We start from the raw sequence: 25,964 nt of genomic DNA on the forward strand, positions 1-25,964 counted from the left end.
CCCTGGAGTTGTTCCTTAAATATCACAGGTCTAATTTCCACAGTCTTTCCCCTCCCTGGGCAAACCCCTGTGTCTATTCTACTTAACCATTGGTCAGTGCTGGACTACGGGGGGGTTGGACAGGGGAGTGAAGATGAGCTGTCCTTCCAGAGAACCTCCCCTGTTAGATAGCCTCTCTCTGGACTAGCCTGGTGAGAACAATGGACACTAATTAGTTTTTCTACTCCAGCACTTGGCAACCTGATCCCTACCCACAATCCCCCTGGCTTCGGCTAAGGGACAATGAATAGCAACCTTACTTCAAGTTATCAATATACAATAAACAATATACATATGTACACTGAATTACAATGTCCCCTTAGCCACATGTTATTGGACAATGCAGTTGTAGTCTGGTGAGCTGGGGAACAAACAGCATGGGCTATAAAAAGTACTATATTCCACATTATGTGAGAAATGAGACATGCTCACAGGGTTATCAAACTCATTTCGTCACACTGTGACATTCCCAGAATCCCTCACCTCTCCAGTCATGTCCCTGTTTTATTTATAGCAGTAAGAATGATGTCACTGTGACATTCCCAGAATCCCTCACCTCTCCAGTCATGTCCCTGTTTTATTTATAGCAGTAAGAATGATGTCACTGTGACATTCCCAGAATCCCTCACCTCTCCAGTCATGTCACTGTTTTATTTATAGCAGTAAGAATGATGTCACTGTGACATTCCCAGAATCCCTCACCTCTCCAGTCATGTCCCTGTTTTATTTATAGCAGTAAGAATGATGTCACTGTGACATTCCCAGAATCCCTCACCTCTCCAGTCAGCAGGTAGATGATCTCCAGGGTGAGATTTAATATCCTCTCACTCCTGTCCTTGTCCATCCTCAGGGAATCAGTGATTTACACAGAACGGGTTTCACCTTCAGTTGACTTCTAGTAAAAGATTCTCTGGTTCCTCACAGCTCACTGTCTAGGAATAAATATAATAATTATTATAAACACCATAGGAGGAGACGTGTAAGATATTGAAATATGAAACATTGAGGGACTCATGGAGAGCTGGATGTAAGAGCATTTTCTTAAAATACGTATTTCTATATTCATGTACACAAGAAATGTGTAAAACTAAGTCCCTATGTAGACTGAGACACATCTAACACTTACTCCTCTATATGCTTAGAGAGGCTGAACAGGGGGGGGGGGCAGTAAGTGTAGGACAAGTACAGTAATGTAGTGTCACATAATGTGTGTAACATGTAGAGGTGGAAACACCAGCAGATCAGCCAGTGTGGAGACACATCTGTTGTGGGTGCTGGACCCTGCTGCATGATATGTTCTGATGATGGACCTCGCTATAATTTAGGACTTCCAGTGGGTGGGGCATCTGAGACGGCTGCTTTTTAGAACAGCTCCATGTTTCTACTGATAATCTGCACCATCCAACATGAGTCTCATCATCATCATCATCATCATTTATTTATATAGCGCCAACATATTCCGTAGCGCTTTACAATTGGGGACAAACGTAATAAACTAATAAACAAACTGGGTAAAACAGACAAAGAGGTGAGAAGGCCCTGCTCGCAAGCTTACAATCTATGGGACAATGGGAGATTGACACATGAGGTTAAGTATACATTTTGCATCTTGGCCCAGCCAGACTGCAAAGGTAGGGTGACTCATAAGCTAAATGATCCCGTCACACAACAATGTTGGTCCGGGGGTAGTTGTCTTGTGTGAAATTGTGTAACAGGCTAAAGGTAGTGAGGTTAAGATGGTGGTTGAGGAATATTATAAGCTTGTCTGAATAGGTAGGTTTTCAGAGAACGCTTGAAAGTTTGTAGAACAGAGGAGAGTCTTATTGTGCGAGGGAGAGAGTTCCATAGAGTGGGTGCAGCCCGAAAAAAGTCCTGTAACCGGGAATGGGAGGATGTAATGAGGGTGGATGAGAGACGCAGATCTTTTGCAGAACGGAGTTGCCGAGTTGGGAGATATTTTGAGACAAGAGAGGAGATGTATGTTGGTGCAGCTTTGTTGATGGCCTTGTAGGTTAGTAAAAGTATTTTATATTGGATTCGGTAGAAGACAGGCAGCCAGTGTAGAGACATACAGAGTGATTCAACAGAGGAATAGCTATTTGCAAGGAAAATCAGTCTTGCCGAAGCATGCAAAATAGATTTTAGGGGTTTGAGTCTGTTTTTGGGAAGACCAGTAAGGAGGGAATTGCAATAGTCAATGCGGGAGATGATTAGTGCATGAATTAAGGTTTTAGCAGTGTCTTGTGTGAGATATGTGCGGATTCTGGAAATGTTCTTTAGATGTATGTAACATGATTTAGATATAGAGTCAATGTGGGGAACAAAGGATAGGCGTGAATCAAGGATTACACCTAGGCAGCGAGCTTGTGGGGTGGGATTTATGGTCATGTTATCAACAGAGATAGAAATGTCAGGTATGCTCTTGTTGGCGGGTGGGAATATTATTAACTCTGTTTTAGAAAGATTAAGTTTGAGTTGACGAGAGGACATCCAAGATGAAATGGCAGAAAGACAGTCAGTTACACGGGACAACACAGATGTCGAGATATCAGGAGAGGATAGATAGATTTGGGTATCATCCGCATAGAGATGATACTGAAAGCCAAAGGAACTTATTAGATTTCCAAGAGAAGCGGTATAGATAGAGAACAGCAGAGGACCTAGCACCGAGCCTTGTGGTACTCCAACTGATAGGGGAAGCGGAGCAGATGTGGCTCCAGAGAAATTAACAGTGAAAGAGCGATTAGAGAGGTAAGATGAGAACCAGGATAGAACTGTGTCTTGAAGACCTAGGGATTGCAGCGTTTGTATGAGAAGAGAGTGGTCAACGGTGTCAAATGCAGCCGAGAGATCAAGGAGAATTAGGAGAGAGTAATGGCGTTCAGTCTTAGCAGTGATCAGATCATTAACAACCTTGGTCAGCGCAGTCTCTGTGGAGTGTTGAGAACGAAAGCCAGACTGAAGAGGATCCAACAGGTTGTTTGCGGAAAGAAAGCGTGTGAGGCGAGTGTAGGCAAGTCTCTCTAGAAGCTTGGAGGGGCAAGGGAGCTGAGAGATGGGACGGTAATTTGAGAGAGAGTTTGGGTCGGAGTTTTGTTTTTTTAGAATAGGAGTAATCACTGCATGCTTGTATAGTGATGGAAAGATGCCAGTAGAGAGTGAGAGATTACAGATTTGAGTTAGAGGTGAAATGAGCACAGAAGACAGGGATCTACCAATTTGCGAGGGAATAGGATCAAGAGGACAGGAGGTAGAGTAGGAAGATAAGAAGAGCGTAGAAATTTCCTCTTCATTTGTGGGGTCAAATGAAGAAAGGGTGTCAGAGGGTAGTGGGAAGGAAATGAGCTGATGGCTTGTTGAGGAGGAGGATACCATTTCTAGTCTGATCTTGTCAATCTTGTCCTTGAAGTAGGAAGCAAGATCCTGAGCACTGATAGTAGATGGAGGGTTCGGGGTGGGAGGATTGAGAAGATGATTAAATGTATTGAAAAGGCGTTTGGGGTTAGAAGCCTGAGCATAGATAAGAGATTGAAAGTATGTTTGTTTTGCAGTGTCCAGAGCATTTCGATAGGAGTGGTAGACAGAAGTATATGTGAAGAAGTCATTAGAGCTTCGAGATTTACGCCAGTGACGTTCTGCTTTACGGGACAGTTTTTGAAGATTTCGTGTTGCTTTGGTGTGCCACGGTTGACATCGAAGTCGACGTGTAGTATGAAGTGTCGCTGGAGCCACTTGATCAAGGGCCGTTGCTAAGGTTAGGTGAAAATGAGGTACTGCCATCTCAGGGGATGAGTCTCACAATGTTACATCACTGCTTGGTGACTTCCTCAGGGAATGAGTCTCATTCAAGGACTTACACTTCAGGAGGGAAGACAGAGCGACTTTACAGCTTAACTAGGGATCGGAGTTCACATGAGAACGGGAGCTGCAGCCCCCTGTGACGGACATGTAAGTGCCCCAACAACAAGGTATCAACACAAAGTGTGTTCATCACATTGTGACTAACTTCAGAGATAAACAGAAAACGTACATCAGAGACTTGTCCATAATCTTTAAGTAGACTAACCCATGATCATTGCAGATACTTATACTGAACGTAACATCTTATTCTTATGTACTGTGGCTGCATCATCTGTTTCAGGAGCTTGGCTGTTGTGTTATGTAACTGATCTTATATATAAAACCTGAACACATTATAAAGACCTTATACTGTTGTTTACACGTCATTATAAACTGACCGTTCTGTGAGGCACAGTGGTATAACGTTGTCACCCCAATGGGACACACTACCTGTTGGTTTCATCCACCTAGCACTGTCCTGCAGATTATATTGACAAAAAAGCCACAAATAGGGCTCTATTTTCCAATATAACCACCATACAAACCAAGTGTATAAGACTCCAGGATAACCGACACACACTAACCCTAGATACAAGGTACAGGAGGAGTAATCGTAGCACTGAGTACCATCCTGTCACAGAGACTTCAAAGCCTTCACTACCCTACTAACACAACACAACATCAAATACCGGATGTACACACCCTCAATTATAATTGTGGGACTGTGCATATGGTTTATGGGATACAGTGTGAATAATGTAAACAGGAATGTGGATGGATCACTTATAAATAACTTATTGCATCAATAGATTGAAATTATTAGCGCAGTGCACTAATTTATTTCATTGCAAATGTACTGATTTTTATTATATTTTGTGCACTTTGGTATAGGAAATGTATTTATTTCTGAGGCATATGCATATGCCAGGGGGAGTAAATGTGTATTTTGGGACTGTCTGAAGGCAGGTAATCTTATATTAATTAGACCTGTTCATCTCAGAAGTAACAAGATCCTATTGTGGCCTGAAGGACCGGCAGGGGGTCGTTACCTGTGTGCATGTTATGTTAGAGACAGGAATCCTCCTAACAGTACAGACAGCACAATTGAGGAAATCAAGTGGGTGTGAAAGGTAAACTGTGTTAGATGCAAGATTAGATTATATCCTGATGTTAAATTATTGAATGTGATCTATCAGACATGACGGAGCCATCTAGGATCAGGGGCGGTGTTACCCCCTGCTAAGGTGTATCAGAACGTGTATAAAAATAGCCCTGTTTGACCATGTAATGTATCAGTATCATACCAACTGTACTTCTGGAAAGATCGCTAGTACCACAGACTGGCGAATGTAACTGTCCTTAGTGGGACACTTGAGCTAATAAACATCATTTGCTTCAAGATCCTGCTTTGACAACTTCTTCCCTGCTGTAATTCCTGTGACCTGCAGATTAGACCCAAATCTAATCCGTTACCCAGCTGTTCTGAGGTTTAGACCCAGCATTCAGTACCAACGCTTTCTCAGCTAACAGCATCTCTGGCCAGTGTGATAGGCCATAGGGAACCATCCACAGCAACCCTGATCTGAACGAAAGAGGACAGGGGTACCAGACCAGGTGTACGAGCAAGGGGGTACACCTGCAGTGACAGTTACCCAGTTCTAGATGCTGAAGTAGGAGCCTAGTGGTGGCAGTTTAAGCTCCTCCTCTGCGGTTAGAGGGCACATTTGGGAGAAAGAAAGGGGACTGTGGCAAAGTATGCCCAGCCGTTCCCCAGCCTCAGAGGACTGTGCAGTCTATGGTATAGTAAAAAGGGTACTCCTTAAATGGTACACTATTACTCCAGAGACCTACTGTGACAGGATGGACCGTCTATGCCACCCTGTATGTTGCTGCTGGTAACCGGCTGGGCTTACTTTGCCACCATCCCCTTTCTTTATCCCAAATTGCGCCCTCTAACCACAGTAGGAGGGGCTTAAGCTGCTGCCACCAGTGGACTCCTTAGCAGCATCCAGAACCACGTTCCTTCTGGGTAACTGTCGCTGCTAATGTACCCCCTTGCTGGTACACCTGTGTTGGTACCCCTGACCTCTTGCCTACAGATCAGGGTTGCTGTGGATGGTTCCCCCTTGGCCTATCACACTGGCCAGAGCTGTAGGTAAAAGGCAGAGCGTTGGTACTGGAATGCTGGGTCCAAACCTCAGAACAGTTCACACTGGTTTAAGGTACGAGTGATCTTTCCAGAAGCACAGATGGTATAATAATGACACCTTTCAGTGCACAACGGCTCTTTTTATACAGTTATGACATAACTCCTGGCAGGGGATAAGCAATCATCATCATTTCTTTACATAGCGCCAGCAAATTCCTTAGCGCCAGCCCCCTGATCCGGGCCAGGCACCGATGTGTATGACATCACATCAGATGATTTAACATCAGAATGCAATATGATTTCCCCAAACATGGATTTACAGGCAATGCAAAATCAACAATATTTACACTAATGGGTTATATGCTATAAACTTGCTGCTTGCATTATTCGGACAGAATCTAAGATGCAGCCACACCCAGTGTCGGACTGGGACATGAAGGGCAGGGGCCCACCAGAGGGGGGTGTGGCCAGCCGCCTGAGTGTGAGACTAGAGAGTCAGCCCACAGAGGACATGACTAGTGCCATATAAGAATGGAGTGTATATAAAAAGTGCACAGTCTGGGCCCCAGATCCTAGATCGGAAAAAAGGGAAACAGACACAAAAAATCAGGACTGTCCCACCAGAATCAGAATAGTTGGCAGCTATCCTGCTCTCTCCTACCTGTTCTTTCAGGTTTCACTTCCTGGTGTCTTAACTCAGTAGTTGCTTTTCTAGATCCTGGAATGTTGGGCTCCTGTTTGGGAAAAAAGGATAGGTACAAGAAATATGAAAAGCTGAGCCATGAGTGAACACTTTAGATATTTAAAGGAACTGAATATTAGATACGAATGAAACTTGTGTTTCTATATAAGTTACTATTTGGAAAAGAGATAAAGCATGTATGTAACTAAATCATGTATTCTTATATTAAATTTAAAATATGTATAAACCAACAACAGTGTGAGCGGCGCACAGAGGGAGAACCACCGGCAGCGTGAGCGGGGTACAGAGGCAGAACCACCGGCAGCGTGAGCGGGGTACAGGGGGAGAACCACAGGCAGCGTGAGCGGCGTACAGAGGGAGAACCACAGGCAGCGTGAGCGGGGTACAGAGGGAGAACCACAGGCAGCGTGAGCTGTGTACAGAGGGAGAACCACAGGCAGCGTGAGCGGGGTACAGAGGGAGAACCACAGGCAGCGTGAGCTGTGTACAGAGGGAGAACCACAGGCAGCGTGAGCGGCGTACAGAGGGAGAACCACAGGCAGCGTGAGCGGGGTACAGGGGGAGAACCACAGGCAGCGTGAGCGGCGTACAGAGGGAGAACCACAAGCAGCGTGAGCGGGGTACAGAGGGAGAACCACAGGCAGCGTGAGCGGCTCACAGGGGGAGAACCACAGGCAGCGTAAGCGGCGTACAGAGGGAGAACCACAGGCAGCGTGAGCGGGGTACAGAGGGAGAACCACAGGCAGCGTGAGCGGGGTACAGTGGGAGAACCACAGGCAGCGTGAGCTGTGTACAGAGGGAGAACCACAGGCAGCGTGAGCTGTGTACAGAGGGAGAACCACAGGCAGCGTGAGCGGGGTACAAAGGGAGAACCACAGGCAGCGTGAGCGGGGTACAAAGGGAGAACCACAGGCAGCGTGAGCGGGGTACAGAGGGAGAACCACAGGCAGCGTGAGCGGGGTAGAGAGGGAGAACCACAGGCAGCGTGAGCTGTGTACAGAGGGAGAACCACAGGCAGCGTGAGCTGTGTACAGAGGGAGAACCACAGGCAGCGTGAGCGGGGTACAGAGGGAGAACCACAGGCAGCGTGAGCGGGGTACAGAGGGAGAACCACAGGCAGAGTGAGCGGCGCACAGAGGGAGAACCACAGGCCGCGTGAGCGGCGTACAGAGGCAGAACCACCGGCAGCGTGAGCGGCGTACAGAGGGAGAACCACAGGCAGCGTGAGCGGCGCACAGAGGGAGAACCACCGGCAGAGTGAGCGGCGCACAGAGGGAGAACCACCGGCAGCGTGAGCGGCGTACAGAGGGAGAACCACCGGCAGAGTGAGCGGCGTACAGAGGGAGAACCACCGGCAGAGTGAGCGGCGCACAGAGGGAGAACCACCGGCAGCGTGAGCGGGGTACAGAGGCAGAACCACCGGCAGCGTGAGCGGAGTACAGAGGGAGAACCACAGGCAGCGTGAGCGGCGTACAGAGGGAGAACCACAGGCAGCGTGAGCGGGGTACAGAGGGAGAACCACAGGCAGCGTGAGCGGGGTACAGAGGGAGAACCACAGGCAGCGTGAGCGGGGTACAGAGGGAGAACCACAGGCAGCGTGAGCGGGGTACAGAGGGAGAACCACAGGCAGCGTGAGCGGGGTACAGAGGGAGAACCACAGGCAGCGTGAGCGGGGTACAGAGGGAGAACCACAGGCAGCGTGAGCGGGGTACAGAGGGAGAACCACAGGCAGCGTGAGCGGGGTACAGGGGGGAGAACCACAGGCAGCGTGAGCGGGGTACAGAGGGAGAACCACAGGCAGCGTGAGCGGGGTACAGGGGGGAGAACCACAGGCAGCGTGAGCGGGGTACAGAGGGAGAACCACAGGCAGCGTGAGCGGGGTACAGAGGGAGAACCACGGGCAGCGTGAGCGGGGTACAGAGGGAGAACCACTGGCAGCGTGAGCGGGGTACAGAGGGAGAACCACAGGCAGCGTGAGCGGGGTACAGGGGGGAGAACCACAGGCAGCGTGAGCGGGGTACAGAGGGAGAACCACAGGCAGCGTGAGCGGGGTACAGAGGGAGAACCACAGGCAGCGTGAGCGGGGTACAGAGGGAGAACCACAGGCAGCGTGAGCTGTGTACAGAGGGAGAACCACAGGCAGCGTGAGCGGGGTACAGAGGGAGAACCACAGGCAGCGTGAGCGGGGTACAGAGGGAGAACCACAGGCAGCGTGAGCGGCGTACAGAGGGAGAACCACAGGCAGCGTGAGCAGGGTACAGAGGGAGAACCACAGGCAGCGTGAGCGGGGTACAGAGGGAGAACCACAGGCAGCGTGAGCGGGGTACAGAGGGAGAACCACAGGCAGCGTGAACGTTGTCCAGAGGGAGAACCACAGGCAGCGTGAGCGGGGTACAGAGGGAGAACCACAGGCAGCGTGAGCGGGGTACAGAGGGAGAACCAACGGCAGCGTGAGCGGGGTACAGAGGGAGAACCACAGGCAGCGTGAGCGGGGTACAGAGGGAGAACCACAGGCAGCGTGAGCGGGGTACAGAGGGAGAACTACAGGCAGCTTGAGCGGGGTAAAGAGGGAGAACCACAGGCAGCGTGAGCGGGGTACAGAGGGAGAACCACAGGCAGCGTGAGCGGCGTACAGAGGGAGAACCACAGGCAGCGTGAGCGGGGTACAAAGGGAGAACCACGGGCAGCATGAGCGGGGTACAGAGGGAGAACCACAGGCAGCGTGAGCGGTGTACAGAGGGAGAACCACAGGCAGCGTGAGCGGGGTACAGAGGGAGAACCACCGGCAGCGTGAGCGGTGTACAGAGGGAGAACCACAGGCAGCGTGAGCGGGGTACAGAGGGAGAACCACAGGCAGCGTGAGCGGGGTACAGAGGGAGAACCACAGGCAGCGTGAGCGGCGTACAGAGGGAGAACCACAGGCAGCGTGAGCGGGGTACAGAGGGAGAACCACAGGCAGCGTGAGCGGCGTACAGAGGGAGAACCACAGGCAGCGTGAGCGGCGTACAGGGGGAGAACCACAGGCAGCGTGAGCGGGGTACAGAAGGAGAACCACAGGCAGCGTGAGCGGGGTACAGAGGGAGAACCACAGGCAGCGTGAGCGGGGTACAGAAGGAGAACCACAGGCAGCGTGAGCGGGGTACAGAGGGAGAACCACAGGCAGCGTGAGCGGGGTACAGAGGGAGAACTACAGGCAGCGTGAGCGGGGTACAGAGGGAGAACCACCGGCAGCGTGAGCGGGGTACAGAGGGAGAACCACAGGCAGCGTGAGCGGCGCACAGGGGGAGAACCACAGGCAGAGTGAGTGGCTCACAGGGGGAGAACCACAGGCAGCGTGAGCGGCGTACAGAGGGGGAACCACAGGCAGCGTGAGCGGGGTACAGAGGGAGAACCACAGGCAGCGTGAGCGGGGTACAGAGGGAGAACCACAGGCAGCGTGAGCGGCGTACAGAGGGAGAACCACAGGCAGCGTGAGCGGCGTACAGAGGGAGAACCACCGGCAGCGTGAGCGGGGTACAGAGGGAGAACCACAGGCAGCGTGAGCGGGGTACAGAGGGAGAACCACAGGCAGCGTGAGCGGCGTACAGAGGGAGAACCACCGGCAGCGTGAGCGGCGTACAGAGGGAGAACCACCGGCAGCGTGAGCGGGGTACAGAGGGAGAACCACAGGCAGCGTGAGCGGCGCACAGGGGGAGAACCACAGGCAGAGTGAGCGGCTCACAGGGGGAGAACCACAGGCAGCGTGAGCGGCGTACAGAGGGGGAACCACAGGCAGCGTGAGCAGGGTACAGAGGGAGAACCACAGGCAGCGTGAGCGGGGTACAGAGGGAGAACCACAGGCAGCGTGAGCGGGGTACAGAGGGAGAACCACAGGCAGCGTGAGCGGGGTACAGAGGGAGAACCACAGGCAGCGTGAGCGGGGTACAGAGGGAGAACCACAGGCAGCGTGAGCGGGGTACAGAGGGAGAACCACAGGCAGCGTGAGCGGGGTACAGAGGGAGAACCACAGGCAGCGTGAGCGTGGTACAGAGGGAGAACCACAGGCAGCGTGAGCGGGGTACAGAGGGAGAACCACGGGCAGCGTGAGCGGGGTACAGAGGGAGAACCACGGGCACCGTGAGCGGGGTACAGAGGGAGAACCACAGGCAGCGTGAGCGGCGTACAGAGGGAGAACCACAGGCAGCGTGAGCGGGGTACAAAGGGAGAACCACAGGCAGCGTGAGCGGGGTACAGAGGGAGAACCACAGGCAGCGTGAGCGGGGTACAGGGGGGAGAACCACAGGCAGCGTGAGCGGGGTACAGAGGGAGAACCACAGGCAGCGTGAGCGGCGTACAGAGGGAGAACCACAGGCAGCGTGAGCGGCGTACAGAGGGAGAACCACAGGCAGCGTGAGCGGCGTACAGAGGGAGAACCACAGGCAGCGTGAGCGGCGTACAGAGGGAGAACCACAGGCAGCGTGAGCGGGGTACAGAGGGAGAACCACAGGCAGCGTGAGCGGGGTACAGAGGGAGAACCACAGGCAGCGTGAGCGGGGTACAGAGGGAGAACCACCGGCAGCGTGAGCGGGGTACAGAGGGAGAACCACAGGCAGCGTGAGCGGTGTACAGAGGGAGAACCACAGGCAGCGTGAGCTGTGTACAGAGGGAGAACCACAGGCAGCGTGAGCGGCGTACAGAGGGAGAACCACAGGCAGAGTGAGAGGGGTCAAGAGGGAGAACCACAGGCAGCGTGAGCGGGGTACAGAGGGAGAACCACAGGCAGCGTGAGCGGGGTACAGAGGGAGAACCACAGGCAGCGTGAGCGGGGTACAGAGGGAGAACCACAGGCAGCGTGAGCGGGGTACAGAGGGAGAACCACAGGCAGCGTGAGCGGGGTACAGAGGGAGAACCACAGGCAGCGTGAGCGGGGTACAGAGGGAGAACCACAGGCAGCGTGAGCGGGGTACAGAGGGAGAACCACAGGCAGCGTGAGCGGGGTACAGAGGGAGAACCACAGGCAGCGTGAGCGGGGTACAGAGGGAGAACCACAGGCAGCGTGAGCGGGGTACAGGGGGAGAACCACAGGCAGCGTGAGCGGGGTACAGAGGGAGAACCACAGGCAGCGTGAGCAGGGTACAGAGGGAGAACCACAGGCAGCGTGAGCGGGGTACAGAGGGAGAACCACAGGCAGCGTGAGCGGGGTACAGAGGGAGAACCACAGGCAGCGTGAGCGGTGTACAGAGGGAGAACCACGGGCAGCGTGAGCGGGGTACAGAGGGAGAACCACAGGCAGCGTGAGCGGGGTACAGAGGGAGAACCACAGGCAGCGTGAGCGGCGTACAGAGGGAGAACCACAGGCAGCGTGAGCGGCGTACAGAGGGAGAACCACAGGCAGCGTGAGCTGTGTACATAGAGAGAACCACAGGCAGCGTGAGCGGGGTACAGAGGGAGAACCACAGGCAGCGTGAGCGGGGTACAGAGGGAGAACCACAGGCAGCGTGAGCGGGGTACAGAGGGAGAACCACAGGCAGCGTGAGCTGTGTACAGAGGGAGAACCACAGGCAGCGTGAGCTGTGTACAGAGGGAGAACCACAGGCAGCGTGAGCTGTGTACATAGAGAGAACCACAGGCAGCGTGAGCGGGGTACAGAGGGAGAACCACAGGGAGCGTGAGCGGGGTACAGAGGGAGAACCACAGGCAGCGTGAGCGGTGTACAGAGGGAGAATCTCCATGTTCCAGAGGAAGGCTCTTGTCCATCATTCTCTCTCTGTATACTGCCCATTTGCAGCCTGCTCCTGTGAGCACGGTTATGATGTAACAGTGGTGCAGCTGTATTTAAAGCCCCTGGAAATAAAAGCCAGACAAAAAGTTGCTCTTATCAATAGTTAATATATAAATCTGTAACTTGTATCACTTTTGGAAAAATCTCCGATGGGTCTGCTCCTATCGTTACCAAAACTGATTTGTCCATCTGTTGCTGACATTGTTTATATATTGATTATTCTTACAGACTTATAATGTGTGCTTTATTGGCGACTGGATTTAAATTCATTCAAATATTCTCTTGCCTTGTCCTTTTAGATTTGATGACTATCTCTGGCAATCCTAATACTCTGTACATTATCCAGACCATGTTAGCCGAGTCTCCATTAACAGTGGTCATTGCTCTCTGCAGGCTTCCTTGTATACACCTGTCAGTATATCCAAGCCTAAGTATGGAAGCTGCATAATCTAATGTCCGGACCCTCTCTCAGCAAATCACAGCCCTTACACAATGAGCATGAGGGTTTGTGCTACTTCAGGATGAAATGTAAGCTCTTCAGACTACAGTTCCACTGCTACAAACACCTCAGCACAACCTGTTCAACCGCTGCCTCTTGTTCTGCTCCACAACCTAAGTAGCCTGGCTTGAGAACGTTTCTCTGGACCTCGGTGCATTCATTTGCAGTTGTAAGCTATTATTATCCCTTAAGCCCAGGACATATCCCACCTTACAAATTAAAGTGGGGGTTAATATCTCTTTTCCTAAAGATGAGCCCCTGTCACAAGGCCACATGGAACAAGAAAAGTCCCCTCTTGCAAAACTTTAATGCATCTGTAGATGCCGTATCTCTATTGTGTGATGAAGCAAGAAGTTGTTGGACTGACCCTCTCTCTATTTACACTGACCTTTGTTCATCCAACACTGCACAAGCCGAGACTTCTGACCTCTATTCTCCCCTTCTGCACATGTGAGCTGGTGCGTGATGATCCGAGACGTGATGAGATCACTAGAAGAGGACAGAAGAGGAGAAATCAGATCATTACAACCTGCGACAGCAAAACAATAAAACCACTGGTCCCGTGGAAGGGACCAGCCGGTCCATCAACCATAGTGTAGGAGGCAGGTCCATCTGGCATTGGGGCCCTCCGGGGATTTCCCCGGCGGGCCAGTCCAACCCACACGGACACACACAAATACAGGTCTCATACACAAACTAATGCAGGTCTCACACACACTGGCACACACTTATGCAGGTGACACATGTCACACATGTCTCCCTCCAGCACCTTTAGTCACATGTCCCCCTCCAGCACCTTTAGTCACACATGTCCCCCCACCCCAGCACCTTTAGTCACACATGTCCCCCCCAGCACCTTTAGTCACACATGTCCCCCCTCCAGCACCTTTAGTCACACATGTCCCCCCCTCCAGCACCTTTAGTCACACATGTCCCCCACCCCAGCACCTTTAGTCACACATGTCCCCCCCAGCACCTTTAGTCACACATGTCCCCCCACCCCAGCACCTTTAGTCACACATGTTCCCCCCCATCCCTCCATCTTACCTTGGCTCCTGCACTGGGCACCATGTGACCGCTGCAGTCACATGACCTGGTGATATCTAGTAATGACCTGACAGGGCCGGGAGGGGGCAGTACAGGGACCTCTGCGGAATATACTGGTACAATATATGACTGTATCCGTAACAAAGCATTTCTCACTCATTGCAGCTTTATAACCTGTTATTACTTTCTATGTATTTATTGTTCCTGACAGTAATTGTCCTGTATAATAATATTTCTTCTCTCCTCTGATGATGGAGGATCTCCAGGTAAAGACACTGCCCGTCCTTCTACATAGATCTATACTGTGCTCCCGGCCTCTCCTGCTGGAGACTAGCCCCCATCCCCCTCCTTCTACCTCCATTACCCCACATCCCCCTACTATCACCTCCTACCCAACCACCCCCTCACCAAGTGTCACTAACACATAGCTTGTCTAGTGCTGGAGACTAGCCCCCATCCCCTCCTTCTACCCCCATTACCTCACATCCCCCCTACTATCACCTCCTACCCAACCACCCCTCACCAAGTGTCACTAACACATAGCTTGTCTAGTGCTGGAGACTAGCCCCCATCCCCCTCCTTCTACCCCCATTACCCCACATCCCCCTACTATCACCTCCTACCCAACCACCCCTCACCAAGTGTCACTAACACATAGCTTGTCTAGTGCTGGAGACTAGCCCCCATCCCCCTCCTTCTACCCCCATTACCCCACATCCCCACTACTATCACCTCCTACCCAACCACCCCTCACCAAGTGTCACTAACACATAGCTTGTCTAGTTCTGGAAACTGGCCCCCATCCCCTCCTTCTACCCCATTACCCCACATCCCCCTACTATCACCTCCTACCCAACCACCCCTCACCAAGTGTCACTAACACATAGCTTGTCTAGTGCTGGAGACTAGCCCCCATCCCCTCCTTCTATCCCCATTACCCCACATCCCCCTACTATCACCTCCTACCCAACCACCCCCTCACCAAGTGTCACTAACACATAGCTTGTCTAGTGCTGGAGACTAGCCCCCATCCCCTCCTTCTACCCCCATTACCCCACATCCCCCTACTATCACCTCCTACCCAACCACCCCTTACCAAGTGTCACTAACACATAGCTTGTCTAGTGCTGGAGACTAGTCCCCATCTCCTCCTTCTACCCCATTACCCCACATCCCTCCTACTATCACCTCCTACCCAACCACCCCTCACCAAGTGTCACTAACACATAGCTTGTCTAGTGCTGGAGACTAGCCCCCATCCCCCTCCTTCTACCCCCATTACCTCACATCCCCCCTACTATCACCTCCTACCCAACCACCCCTCACCAAGTGTCACTAACACATAGCTTGTCTAGTGCTGGAGACTAGCCCCCATCCCCTCCTTCTACCCCCATTACCCCACATCCCCCTACTATCACCTCCTACCCAACCACCCCCTCACCAAGTGTCACTAACACATAGCTTGTCTAGTGTTGGAGACTAGCCCCCATCCCCCTCCTTCTACCCCCCCCCATCCCCTCCTTCTACCCCCATTACCTCACATCCCCCCTACTATCACCTCCTACCCAACCACCCCTCACCAAGTGTCACTAACACATAGCTTGTCTAGTGCTGGAGACTAGCCCCCATCCCCTCCTTCTACCCCCATTACCTCACATCCCCCTACTATCACCTCCTACCCAACCACCCCTCATCAAGTGCTGCTAACACATAGCTTGTCTAGTGCTGGAGACTAGCCCCCATCCCCCTCCTTCTACTCCCATTACCCCACATTCCCCTACTATCACCTCCTACCCAACCAACCCTCACCAAGTGTCACTAACACATAGCTTGTCTAGTGCTGGAGACTAGCCCCCATCCCCCTACTTCTACACCCATTACCCCACACCCCCCTACTATCACCTCCTACCCAACCACCCCTCACCAAGTGTCACTAACACATACCTTGTCTAGTGCTGGAGACTAGCCCCCATCCCCCTCATTCTACCCCCATTACCCCACATCCCCCTACTATCACCTCCTACCCAACCACCCCTCACCAAGTGCTACTAACACATAGCTTGTCTAGTGGTGGAGACTAGCCCCCATCCCCTCCTTCTACCCCCATTACCTCACATCCCCCTACTATCACCTCCTACCCAACCACCCCCTCACCAAGTGTCACTAACACATACCTTGTCTAGTGCTGGAGACTAGCCCCCATCCCCTCCATCTACCCCATTACCTCACATCCCCCCTACTATCACCTCCTACCCAACCAACCCTCACCAAGTGTCACTAACACATAGCTTGTCTAGTGCTGGAGACTAGCCCCCATCCCCCTACTTCTACCCCCATTACCCCACACACCCCTACTATCACCTCCTACCCAACCACCCCTCACCAAGTGTCACTAACACATAGCTTGTCTAGTGCTGGAGACTAGCCCCCATCCCCTCCTTCTACCCCCATTACCTCACATCGCCCTACTATCACCTCCTACCCAACCACCCCATACCAAGTGTCACTAACACATAGCTTGTCTAGTGCTGGAGACTAGCCCCCATCCCCCTCATTCTACCCCCATTACCCCACATCCCCCTACTATCACCTCCTACCCAACCACCCCTCACCAAGTGCTACTAACACATAGCTTGTCTAGTGCTGGAGACTAGCCCCCATCCCCTCCTTCTACCCCCATTACCTCACATCCCCCTACTATCACCTCCTACCCAACCACCCCTCACCAAGTGTCACTAACACATAGCTTGTCTAGTGCTGGAGACTAGCCCCCATCCCCCTCCTACTACCCCCATTACCTCATATCACCCTACTATCACCTCCTACCCAACCACCCCTCACCAAGTGCTACTAACACATAGCTTGTCTAGTGCTGGAGACTAGCCCCCATCCCCTCCTTCTACCCCATTACCTCACATCCCCCCTACTATTACCTCCTACCCAACCACCCCTCACCAAGTGTCACTAACACATAGCTTGTCTAGTGCTGGAGACTAGCCCCCATCCCCTCCTTCTACCCCCATTACCTCACATCGCCCTACTATCACCTCCTACCCAACCACCCCATACCAAGTGTCACTAACACATAGCTTGTCTAGTGCTGGAGACTAGCCCCCATCCCCCTCATTCTACCCCCATTACCCCACATCCCCCTACTATCACCTCCTACCCAACCACCCCTCACCAAGTGTCACTAACACATACCTTGTCTAGTGCTGGAGACTAGCCCCCATCCCCCTCATTCTACCCCCATTACCCCACATCCCCCTACTATCACCTCCTACCCAACCACCCCTCACCAAGTGTCACTAACACATACCTTGTCTAGTGCTGGAGACTAGCCCCCATCCCCCTCATTCTACCCCCATTACCCCACATCCCCCTACTATCACCTCCTACCCAACCACCCCTCACCAAGTGTCACTAACACATAGCTTGTCTAGTGCTGGAGACTAGCCCCCATCCCCCTACTTCTACCCCCATTACCCCACATCCCCCTACTATCACCTCCTACCCAACCACCCCTCACCAAGTGCTACTAACACATAGCTTGTCTAGTGCTGGAGACTAGCCCCCATCCCCCTCCTACCCCCATTACCTCACATCCCCCTACTATCACCTCCTACCCAACCACTCCCTCACCAAGTGCCAGTAACACATAGCTTGTCTAGTGCTGGAGACTAGCCCCCATCCCCTCCTTCTACCCCCATTACCTCACATCCCCCTACTATCACCTCCTACCCAACCACCCCCTCACCAAGTGTCACTAACACATACCTTGTCTAGTGCTGGAGACTAGCCCCCATCCCCTCCTTCTACCCCATTACCTCACATCCCCCCTACTATTACCTCCTACCCAACCACCCCTCACCAAGTGTCACTAACACATAGCTTGTCTAGTGCTGGAGACTAGCCCCCATCCCCTCCTTCTACCCCCATTACCTCACATCGCCCTACTATCACCTCCTACCCAACCACCCCATACCAAGTGTCACTAACACATAGCTTGTCTAGTGCTGGAGACTAGCCCCCATCCCCCTCATTCTACCCCCATTACCCCACATCCCCCTACTATCACCTCCTACCCAACCACCCCTCACCAAGTGTCACTAACACATAGCTTGTCTAGTGCTGGAGACTAGCCCCCATCCCCCTACTTCTACCCCCATTACCCCACACCCCCCTACTATCACCTCCTACCCAACCACCCCTCACCAAGTGTCACTAACACATACCTTGTCTAGTGCTGGAGACTAGCCCCCATCCCCCTCATTCTACCCCCATTACCCCACATCCCCCTACTATCACCTCCTACCCAACCACCCCTCACCAAGTGCTACTAACACATAGCTTGTCTAGTGCTGGAGACTAGCCCCCATCCCCTCCTTCTACCCCCATTACCTCACATCCCCCTACTATCACCTCCTACCCAACCACCCCCTCACCAAGTGTCACTAACACATATTTTGTCTAGTGCTGGAGACTAGCCCCCATCCCCTCCTTCTACCCCATTACCTCACATCCCCCCTACTATTACCTCCTACCCAACCACCCCTCACCAAGTGTCACTAACACATAGCTTGTCTAGTGCTGGAGACTAGCCCCCATCCCCTCCTTCTACCCCCATTACCTCACATCGCCCTACTATCACCTCCTACCCAACCACCCCATACCAAGTGTCACTAACACATAGCTTGTCTAGTGCTGGAGACTAGCCCCCATCCCCCTCATTCTACCTCCATTACCCCACATCCCCCTACTATCACCTCCTACCCAACCACCCCTCACCAAGTGTCACTAACACATAGCTTGTCTAGTGCTGGAGACTAGCCCCCATCCCCCTACTTCTACCCCCATTACCCCACACCCCCCTACTATCACCTCCTACCCAACCACCCCTCACCAAGTGTCACTAACACATACCTTGTCTAGTGCTGGAGACTAGCCCCCATCCCCCTCCTTCTACCTCCATTACCCCACACCCCCCTACTATCACCTCCTACCCAACCACCCCTCACCAAGTGTCACTAACACATACCTTGTCTAGTGCTGGAGACTAGCCCCCATCCCCTCCTTCTACCCCCATTACCTCACATCCCCCTACTATCACCTCCTACCCAACCACCCCCTCACCAAGTGTCACTAACACATACCTTGTCTAGTGCTGGAGACTAGCCCCCATCCCCTCCTTCTACCCCATTACCTCACATCCCCCCTACTATTACCTCCTACCCAACCACCCCTCACCAAGTGTCACTAACACATAGCTTGTCTAGTGCTGGAGACTAGCCCCCATCCCCTCCTTCTACCCCCATTACCCCACATCCCCCCTACTATCACCTCCTACCCAACCACCCCTCACCAAGTGCTACTAACACATAGCTTGTCTAGTGCTGGAGACTAGCCCCCATCCCCTCCTTCTACCCCCATTACCTCACATCCCCCTACTATCACCTCCTACCCAACCACCCCCTCACCAAGTGTCACTAACACATACCTTGTCTAGTGCTGGAGACTAGCCCCCATCCCCTCCTTCTACCCCATTACCTCACATCCCCCCTACTATTACCTCCTACCCAACCACCCCTCACCAAGTGTCACTAACACATAGCTTGTCTAGTGCTGGAGACTAGCCCCCATCCCCTCCTTCTACCCCCATTACCTCACATCGCCCTACTATCACCTCCTACCCAACCACCCCATACCAAGTGTCACTAACACATAGCTTGTCTAGTGCTGGAGACTAGCCCCCATCCCCCTCATTCTACCCCCATTACCCCACATCCCCCTACTATCACCTCCTACCCAACCACCCCTCACCAAGTGTCACTAACACATAGCTTGTCTAGTGCTGGAGACTAGCCCCCATCCCCCTACTTCTACCCCCATTACCCCACACCCCCCTACTATCACCTCCTACCCAACCACCCCTCACCAAGTGTCACTAACACATACCTTGTCTAGTGCTGGAGACTAGCCCCCATCCCCCTCATTCTACCCCCATTACCCCACATCCCCCTACTATCACCTCCTACCCAACCACCCCTCACCAAGTGCTACTAACACATAGCTTGTCTAGTGCTGGAGACTAGCCCCCATCCCCTCCTTCTAACCCCATTACCTCACATCCCCCTACTATCACCTCCTACCCAACCACCCCCTCACCAAGTGTCACTAACACATACCTTGTCTAGTGCTGGAGACTAGCCCCCATCCCCTCCTTCTACCCCATTACCTCACATCCCCCTTACTATTACCTCCTACCCAACCACCCCTCACCAAGTGTCACTAACACATAGCTTGTCTAGTGCTGGAAACTAGCCCCCATCCCCTCCTTCTACCCCCATTACCCCACATCCCCCCTACTATCACCTCCTACCCAACCACCCCTCACCAAGTGACACTAACACATAGCTTGTCTAGTGCTGGAGACTAGCCCTCATCCCCTCCTTCTACCCCCATTACCCCACATCCCCCTACTATCACCTCCTACCCAACCACCCCTCACCAAGTGTCACTAACACATAGCTTGTCTAGTGCTGGAGACTAGCCCCCATCCCCTCCTTCTACCCCCATTACCCCACATCCCCCTACTATCACCTCCTACCCAACCACCCCCTCACCAAGTGTCACTAACACATAGCTTGTCTAGTGCTGGAGACTAGCCCCCATCCCCCTCCTTCTACCCCCCCCATCCCCTCCTTCTACCCCCATTACCTCACATCCCCCCTACTATCACCTCCTACCCAACCACCCCTCACCAAGTGTCACTAACACATAGCTTGTCTAGTGCTGGAGACTAGCCCCCATCCCCTCCTTCTACCCCCATTACCTCACATCCCCCTACTATCACCTCCTACCCAACCACCCCTCACCAAGTGCTGCTAACACATAGCTTGTCTAGTGCTGGAGACTAGCCCCCATCCCCTCCTTCTACCCCATTACCTCACATCCCCCCTACTATTACCTCCTACCCAACCACCCCTCACCAAGTGTCACTAACACATAGCTTGTCTAGTGCTGGAAACTAGCCCCCATCCCCTCCTTCTACCCCCATTACCCCACATCCCCCCTACTATCACCTCCTACCCAACCACCCCTCACCAAGTGACACTAACACATAGCTTGTCTAGTGCTGGAGACTAGCCCTCATCCCCTCCTTCTACCCCCATTACCCCACATCCCCCTACTATCACCTCCTACCCAACCACCCCTCACCAAGTGTCACTAACACATAGCTTGTCTAGTGCTGGAGACTAGCCCCCATCCCCTCCTTCTACCCCCATTACCCCACATCCCCCTACTATCACCTCCTACCCAACCACCCCCTCACCAAGTGTCACTAACACATAGCTTGTCTAGTGCTGGAGACTAGCCCCCATCCCCCTCCTTCTACCCCCCCATCCCCTCCTTCTACCCCCATTACCTCACATCCCCCCTACTATCACCTCCTACCCAACCACCCCTCACCAAGTGTCACTAACACATAGCTTGTCTAGTGCTGGAGACTAGCCCCCATCCCCTCCTTCTACCCCCATTACCTCACATCCCCCTACTATCACCTCCTACCCAACCACCCCTCACCAAGTGCTGCTAACACATAGCTTGTCTAGTGCTGGAGACTAGCCCCCATCCACCTCCTTCTACCCCTATTACCCCACATCCCCCTACTATCACCTCCTACCCAACCACCCCCTCACCAAGTGTCACTAACACATAGCTTGTCTAGTGCTGGAGACTAGCCCCCATCCCCCTCCTTCTACCCCCCCCATCCCCTCCTTCTACCCCCATTACCTCACATCCCCCCTACTATCACCTCCTACCCAACCACCCCTCACCAAGTGTCACTAACACATAGCTTGTCTAGTGCTGGAGACTAGCCCCCATCCCCTCCTTCTACCCCCATTACCTCACATCCCCCTACTATCACCTCCTACCCAACCACCCCTCACCAAGTGCTGCTAACACATAGCTTGTCTAGTGCTGGAGACTAGCCCCCATCCACTTCCTTCTACCCCTATTACCCCACATCCCCCTACTATCACCTCCTACCCAACCACCCCCTCACCAAGTGTCACTAACACATAGCTTGTCAGCTTGACAAACAGATTTGTGGTATATCTCTACCAGGAATTAGTGACCATAGACAGATGTAACAATGTAACGTACTATACCAGTCAGGGAAGTATCATACACTGCAATCCAAGTTCACACAGACTGCAAGTATCCATCCACTCACGTCTGGAGATGTAAAGTTACTTATCCACTATGCTTGGATCACACACGGATTTCCAAATAGGTTTCCCAATCCTTCCACTTTAATAACCTGGTTACGATATTATAATGAAGATATCACTCTGTCACCCACTGGATAATAGCTCAGTTATAATTGATATATTTAGGAACAATAGTACCAAACAGGCTCCTTCCCATAAGGGAATAAAGTTACCATCCAGGCAATCAGAAATATGTAGATAGTCATAACGCGTTTCTTCACCCTAATTGGTGATTTCTTCACAGGCATCCGTCAGATGAGTCAATATCCTGCAAACACTGACACCTGTAACCTCAATTATATCCATCAGCAGGTGGCCGTGTTTTTACCTTTATCAAATCTATCTAAAGCCTGTTATCGAGTACAATAAGATTAGTAACAAAGCAGAATTTTCATTTATTTACAATATATCAAGATTAGTGTTTCATAATACATCTTATACACTATATTCATATAGTAGTAATTCAATATAATAGAAACAAATTCAGACTCTTTCATCTATTTAGTTAAGTTCGGTTTCTATATAATTACCTATTTTAAGCATTGGAAATAGGCCTTATGGTATCTGTATATGGTGACATCACAATATAATTGTATTTTATTCTTGCAGTGAGACCTATTATAAATATATGTTATTAATACATGTTCTTTATGTACCCATTGAGCGCAGTCACTTTTCTTGTTATTTTGTGAGATGTTTTAAGAAGTTTGCAGTCTCCTTGGACATCTGCTTAATCAGGTGAGGTCATTGTGAGCGCCAAGAGGGCTTTCTATTTATATGTTATAGTTATATCCCATATAACTATGTGCTAACTCCAGTAACACAAACACAACTTTACACCAATGTAATATATTGCACAAGTCAGTGAGCTTTAAAGGATCATGTCCCAGTAATACTACTTACTGCTGATAAATACCCTGAAGGAAAAATTTACAAATCATCCAATATCAACCGTTATCTTAAATCAGTTGAATCCCATAAAGCTATTTGCCAACTCCAATAACAATTTTTTTTTATACCAATGTGATATATTGCATATTGTGCTGATCAATGTGTTGGCAAACATTTCCTCAAGGAAAATATATATTACACAATGTTATAGTTATAATCCATTACCATATATTTGTTCAGTCTTACCCAAGTATAGTAATCCACAGGGGCATTTAACAATAATATAGGAGCTGTTACAAGTAAAGAGATTGTTAATTGTAATCTTTTTACCTGAATGACGGTGGTTGAAGTGTTTTCCTAATAGCATATTGTTGCAGGTAACACAACCATCAGTCCTAATGCTGCCCAATCTAAGTGGACGGGGAAAGGATGGGTGACTGCTGGATTTTTGTACAGGGTCATTTAGTACCAAAAGGTCCCTTAAGATGCGACCTCTTTTGTACCATATCAAAGGACAATCAGAAAAATAAATTTTCAAGCCAAGATTACTGGTCAAAAAGATCCAATTTTTATTGATAGCTCGTCTAAGGTGACTGTGTTACTGAATGTTGTGCCAACCATCAATCTATTATTGTTATGTAGTTTCTTCTTTTTCAGTTGTAATAGCATCTGTCTATCAATTTTAAGTGCTTTTAATGATCACCTTTTGAATCTCATGTACATTGTAACCATGCCCAATAAATATATGTCCCAAATCTGTCATCTGTTTGTGACATTCAATATCATTACTGTCAATTTGTCTGACTCTTAAGAATTGTAATAGGGTAAGAAATGGAGGGTGACGGCTGGATGCATGTAATATCATATTATGGTCTGTTGATTTGATCTTATTGGTGAAGCCTAAATGGATCTTCTCATTGATACAGACTTTATTCTTAAAAGTGAGATTAAGGTCCAATTGTACATGTGCATCCGTATCACTGAGTTGGTGTAAGGCTTCATTGCGATAGTATGAGTAGTCTAATATCACTATAGCTCCCCTTTATTTGCTGGCTGAATTATAATATCCTTATCACTGGCCCGCTCTGTAAGAGATGTCTCCCAGAAATGGAACAGTTGTGCTTATAGCTCCCTTGTGGAGGTGTCTCGGGATTCTATAGACACCATTCTAACCAAAGTATGTATAGAGCTATTGGTGTTTATCGGTCAAATCTGCTTGGTGTATAAAATGTAGGTTTATTAGTGGTTACAGTATTCTTAAAGTTATGATTTCAGTGGGCAAATCTGACTGAATAAAGGAAAACACAAAGCTGAGACCTTTCTGTAAGATGTTTTATTCAATTGTAGTTGTTTCTTTTAGTAAGGTAGTAAATGACGGTTTGGTGACACCCGTCGTTGGTTTTTCTGACCTTGTGCTTTGAGCCGCCCCTCATCAGGTGGCGTCTTTTCCTTTTTCTCTGCTGTTTGCACTGGTACAATTCACTCCAAACACAAGAGATGGATCTGAAGAGGAACCAAGTGCATTATCCATCCTGGAAAGGGAGATGTTCCCCCCTCACTACAGCTGTCCTGGACATAGACACCTCTTCTTAGAAAGCACCTTTTGGGTCTATGTGGTCTAGCACATATCCCCCAAGAGCCAAGGCTCTACTCTGTGGTCCTTATAGTCTGGAGATACTTTATGGAGTTTAACTTTGAACAAGATAATCTCTTCTCTATATGAATTACCTGATAAACCAATCCTTGGTGGTATCATTGATGTTATCATGTGAATCATTAATCTTGGTGATTTAGTATCTTACATCCACCAGGTCCTTCTTTACCTCCTCAGTAACCAGACTGATCAAATTCATGGAACAGTTATTTAAAATCACCCACTATGTTCTACAGAATTCAGTGTTTGTACGGCCTATAGTGGGCTGGTTATTGACTGAAGACTCTGGGTATTTGTTTAGCTTTATGATAGTCTGATACAGTGGCTGCAGCAAGATGTAAATCCACCTCTCTTTTATTTAGTGTTAATAAGTTATCATAGATATATTTAGAATTTGTAGAGCCGACATTATCATGTAAAGTCTATGAATGAATCATTTTACTGGCTTCATCCTACATAAAGGACAATATCTCAGCATGTAGTAGGTTTCCACCTCCTAGATCTGTAAAAGCTTCAATATCCAAAACATACCAATGATAAAGCAACAAAACAGCCACAAAATGCCAATAACAATGAGATTGTGTCTCTATATGTAACTATAAATCAGTCCTTTAGTAATATAAATCTGGGTATCAATATAAATATATATATTTTCTATTATCGGTACTGTGGTATCCTGTGTGTAATATATTGTTCATTTGGGCGGGGTTATCTTTACCTTCTGTCTGCCTAAACAATAGGTGAATCCTAAACAAAAGATCCATTTGTTGACATAACAGGATGTCAGAGGGTTGGGTACGTTTTCACGAATGTGAAAACACCAACACTGAAGATACATAAAAAAAAAAACAAAGACCCGGGAGACGGGGAGTGGACGGGTAGACGATCCTGAGCAGCTTGATATTGTCTTAACATCTACCCCACCTACTCAGTCTTCTACGCAAATGATCGATCCTGAGGCTCCGATTTCCTTCAAGTCAATGCAAACTTTGTTAGCCACCTTGAAAGTCGACTTATCAGCGGAGTTGAGAGACTCCATGAAAGCCATTCAATGAGAGGTTGTGGCACTGGGCTCCATGACGGTACATCTTATATTTCTAATAAA

The 25,964-nt window shown here is 50.5% G+C and overlaps 1 protein-coding gene across 3 annotated transcripts in view; it reads right to left on the reverse strand.

Moving 5' to 3' along the window:
• Nucleotides 1-14,299, reverse strand: part of LOC142150992 (uncharacterized) — a 42,397-nt gene extending 28,098 nt beyond the window's left edge. For 2 of the 3 annotated variants that reach the window (XM_075206237.1, XM_075206234.1), the window contains exons 1-4: nt 14,039-14,299; nt 13,380-13,480; nt 6,690-6,762; nt 815-971 (exon numbers count right to left, since the gene is read on the reverse strand). In XM_075206237.1, coding sequence (XP_075062338.1) covers nt 815-883 — 69 coding nt within the window. In that variant the 5' untranslated portion in view covers nt 884-971; nt 6,690-6,762; nt 13,380-13,480; nt 14,039-14,299. The remainder of the gene's footprint in view (nt 1-814; nt 972-6,689; nt 6,763-13,379; nt 13,481-14,038) is intronic. The other variant, XM_075206236.1, reaches the window with a different exon arrangement.
• Between the last annotated feature and the right edge of the window lie 11,665 nt (nt 14,300-25,964).

This window comes from Mixophyes fleayi, chromosome 4 (assembly GCF_038048845.1).
Source record: "Mixophyes fleayi isolate aMixFle1 chromosome 4, aMixFle1.hap1, whole genome shotgun sequence".
In the NCBI taxonomy this organism is placed as follows: domain Eukaryota; kingdom Metazoa; phylum Chordata; class Amphibia; order Anura; family Limnodynastidae; genus Mixophyes; species Mixophyes fleayi.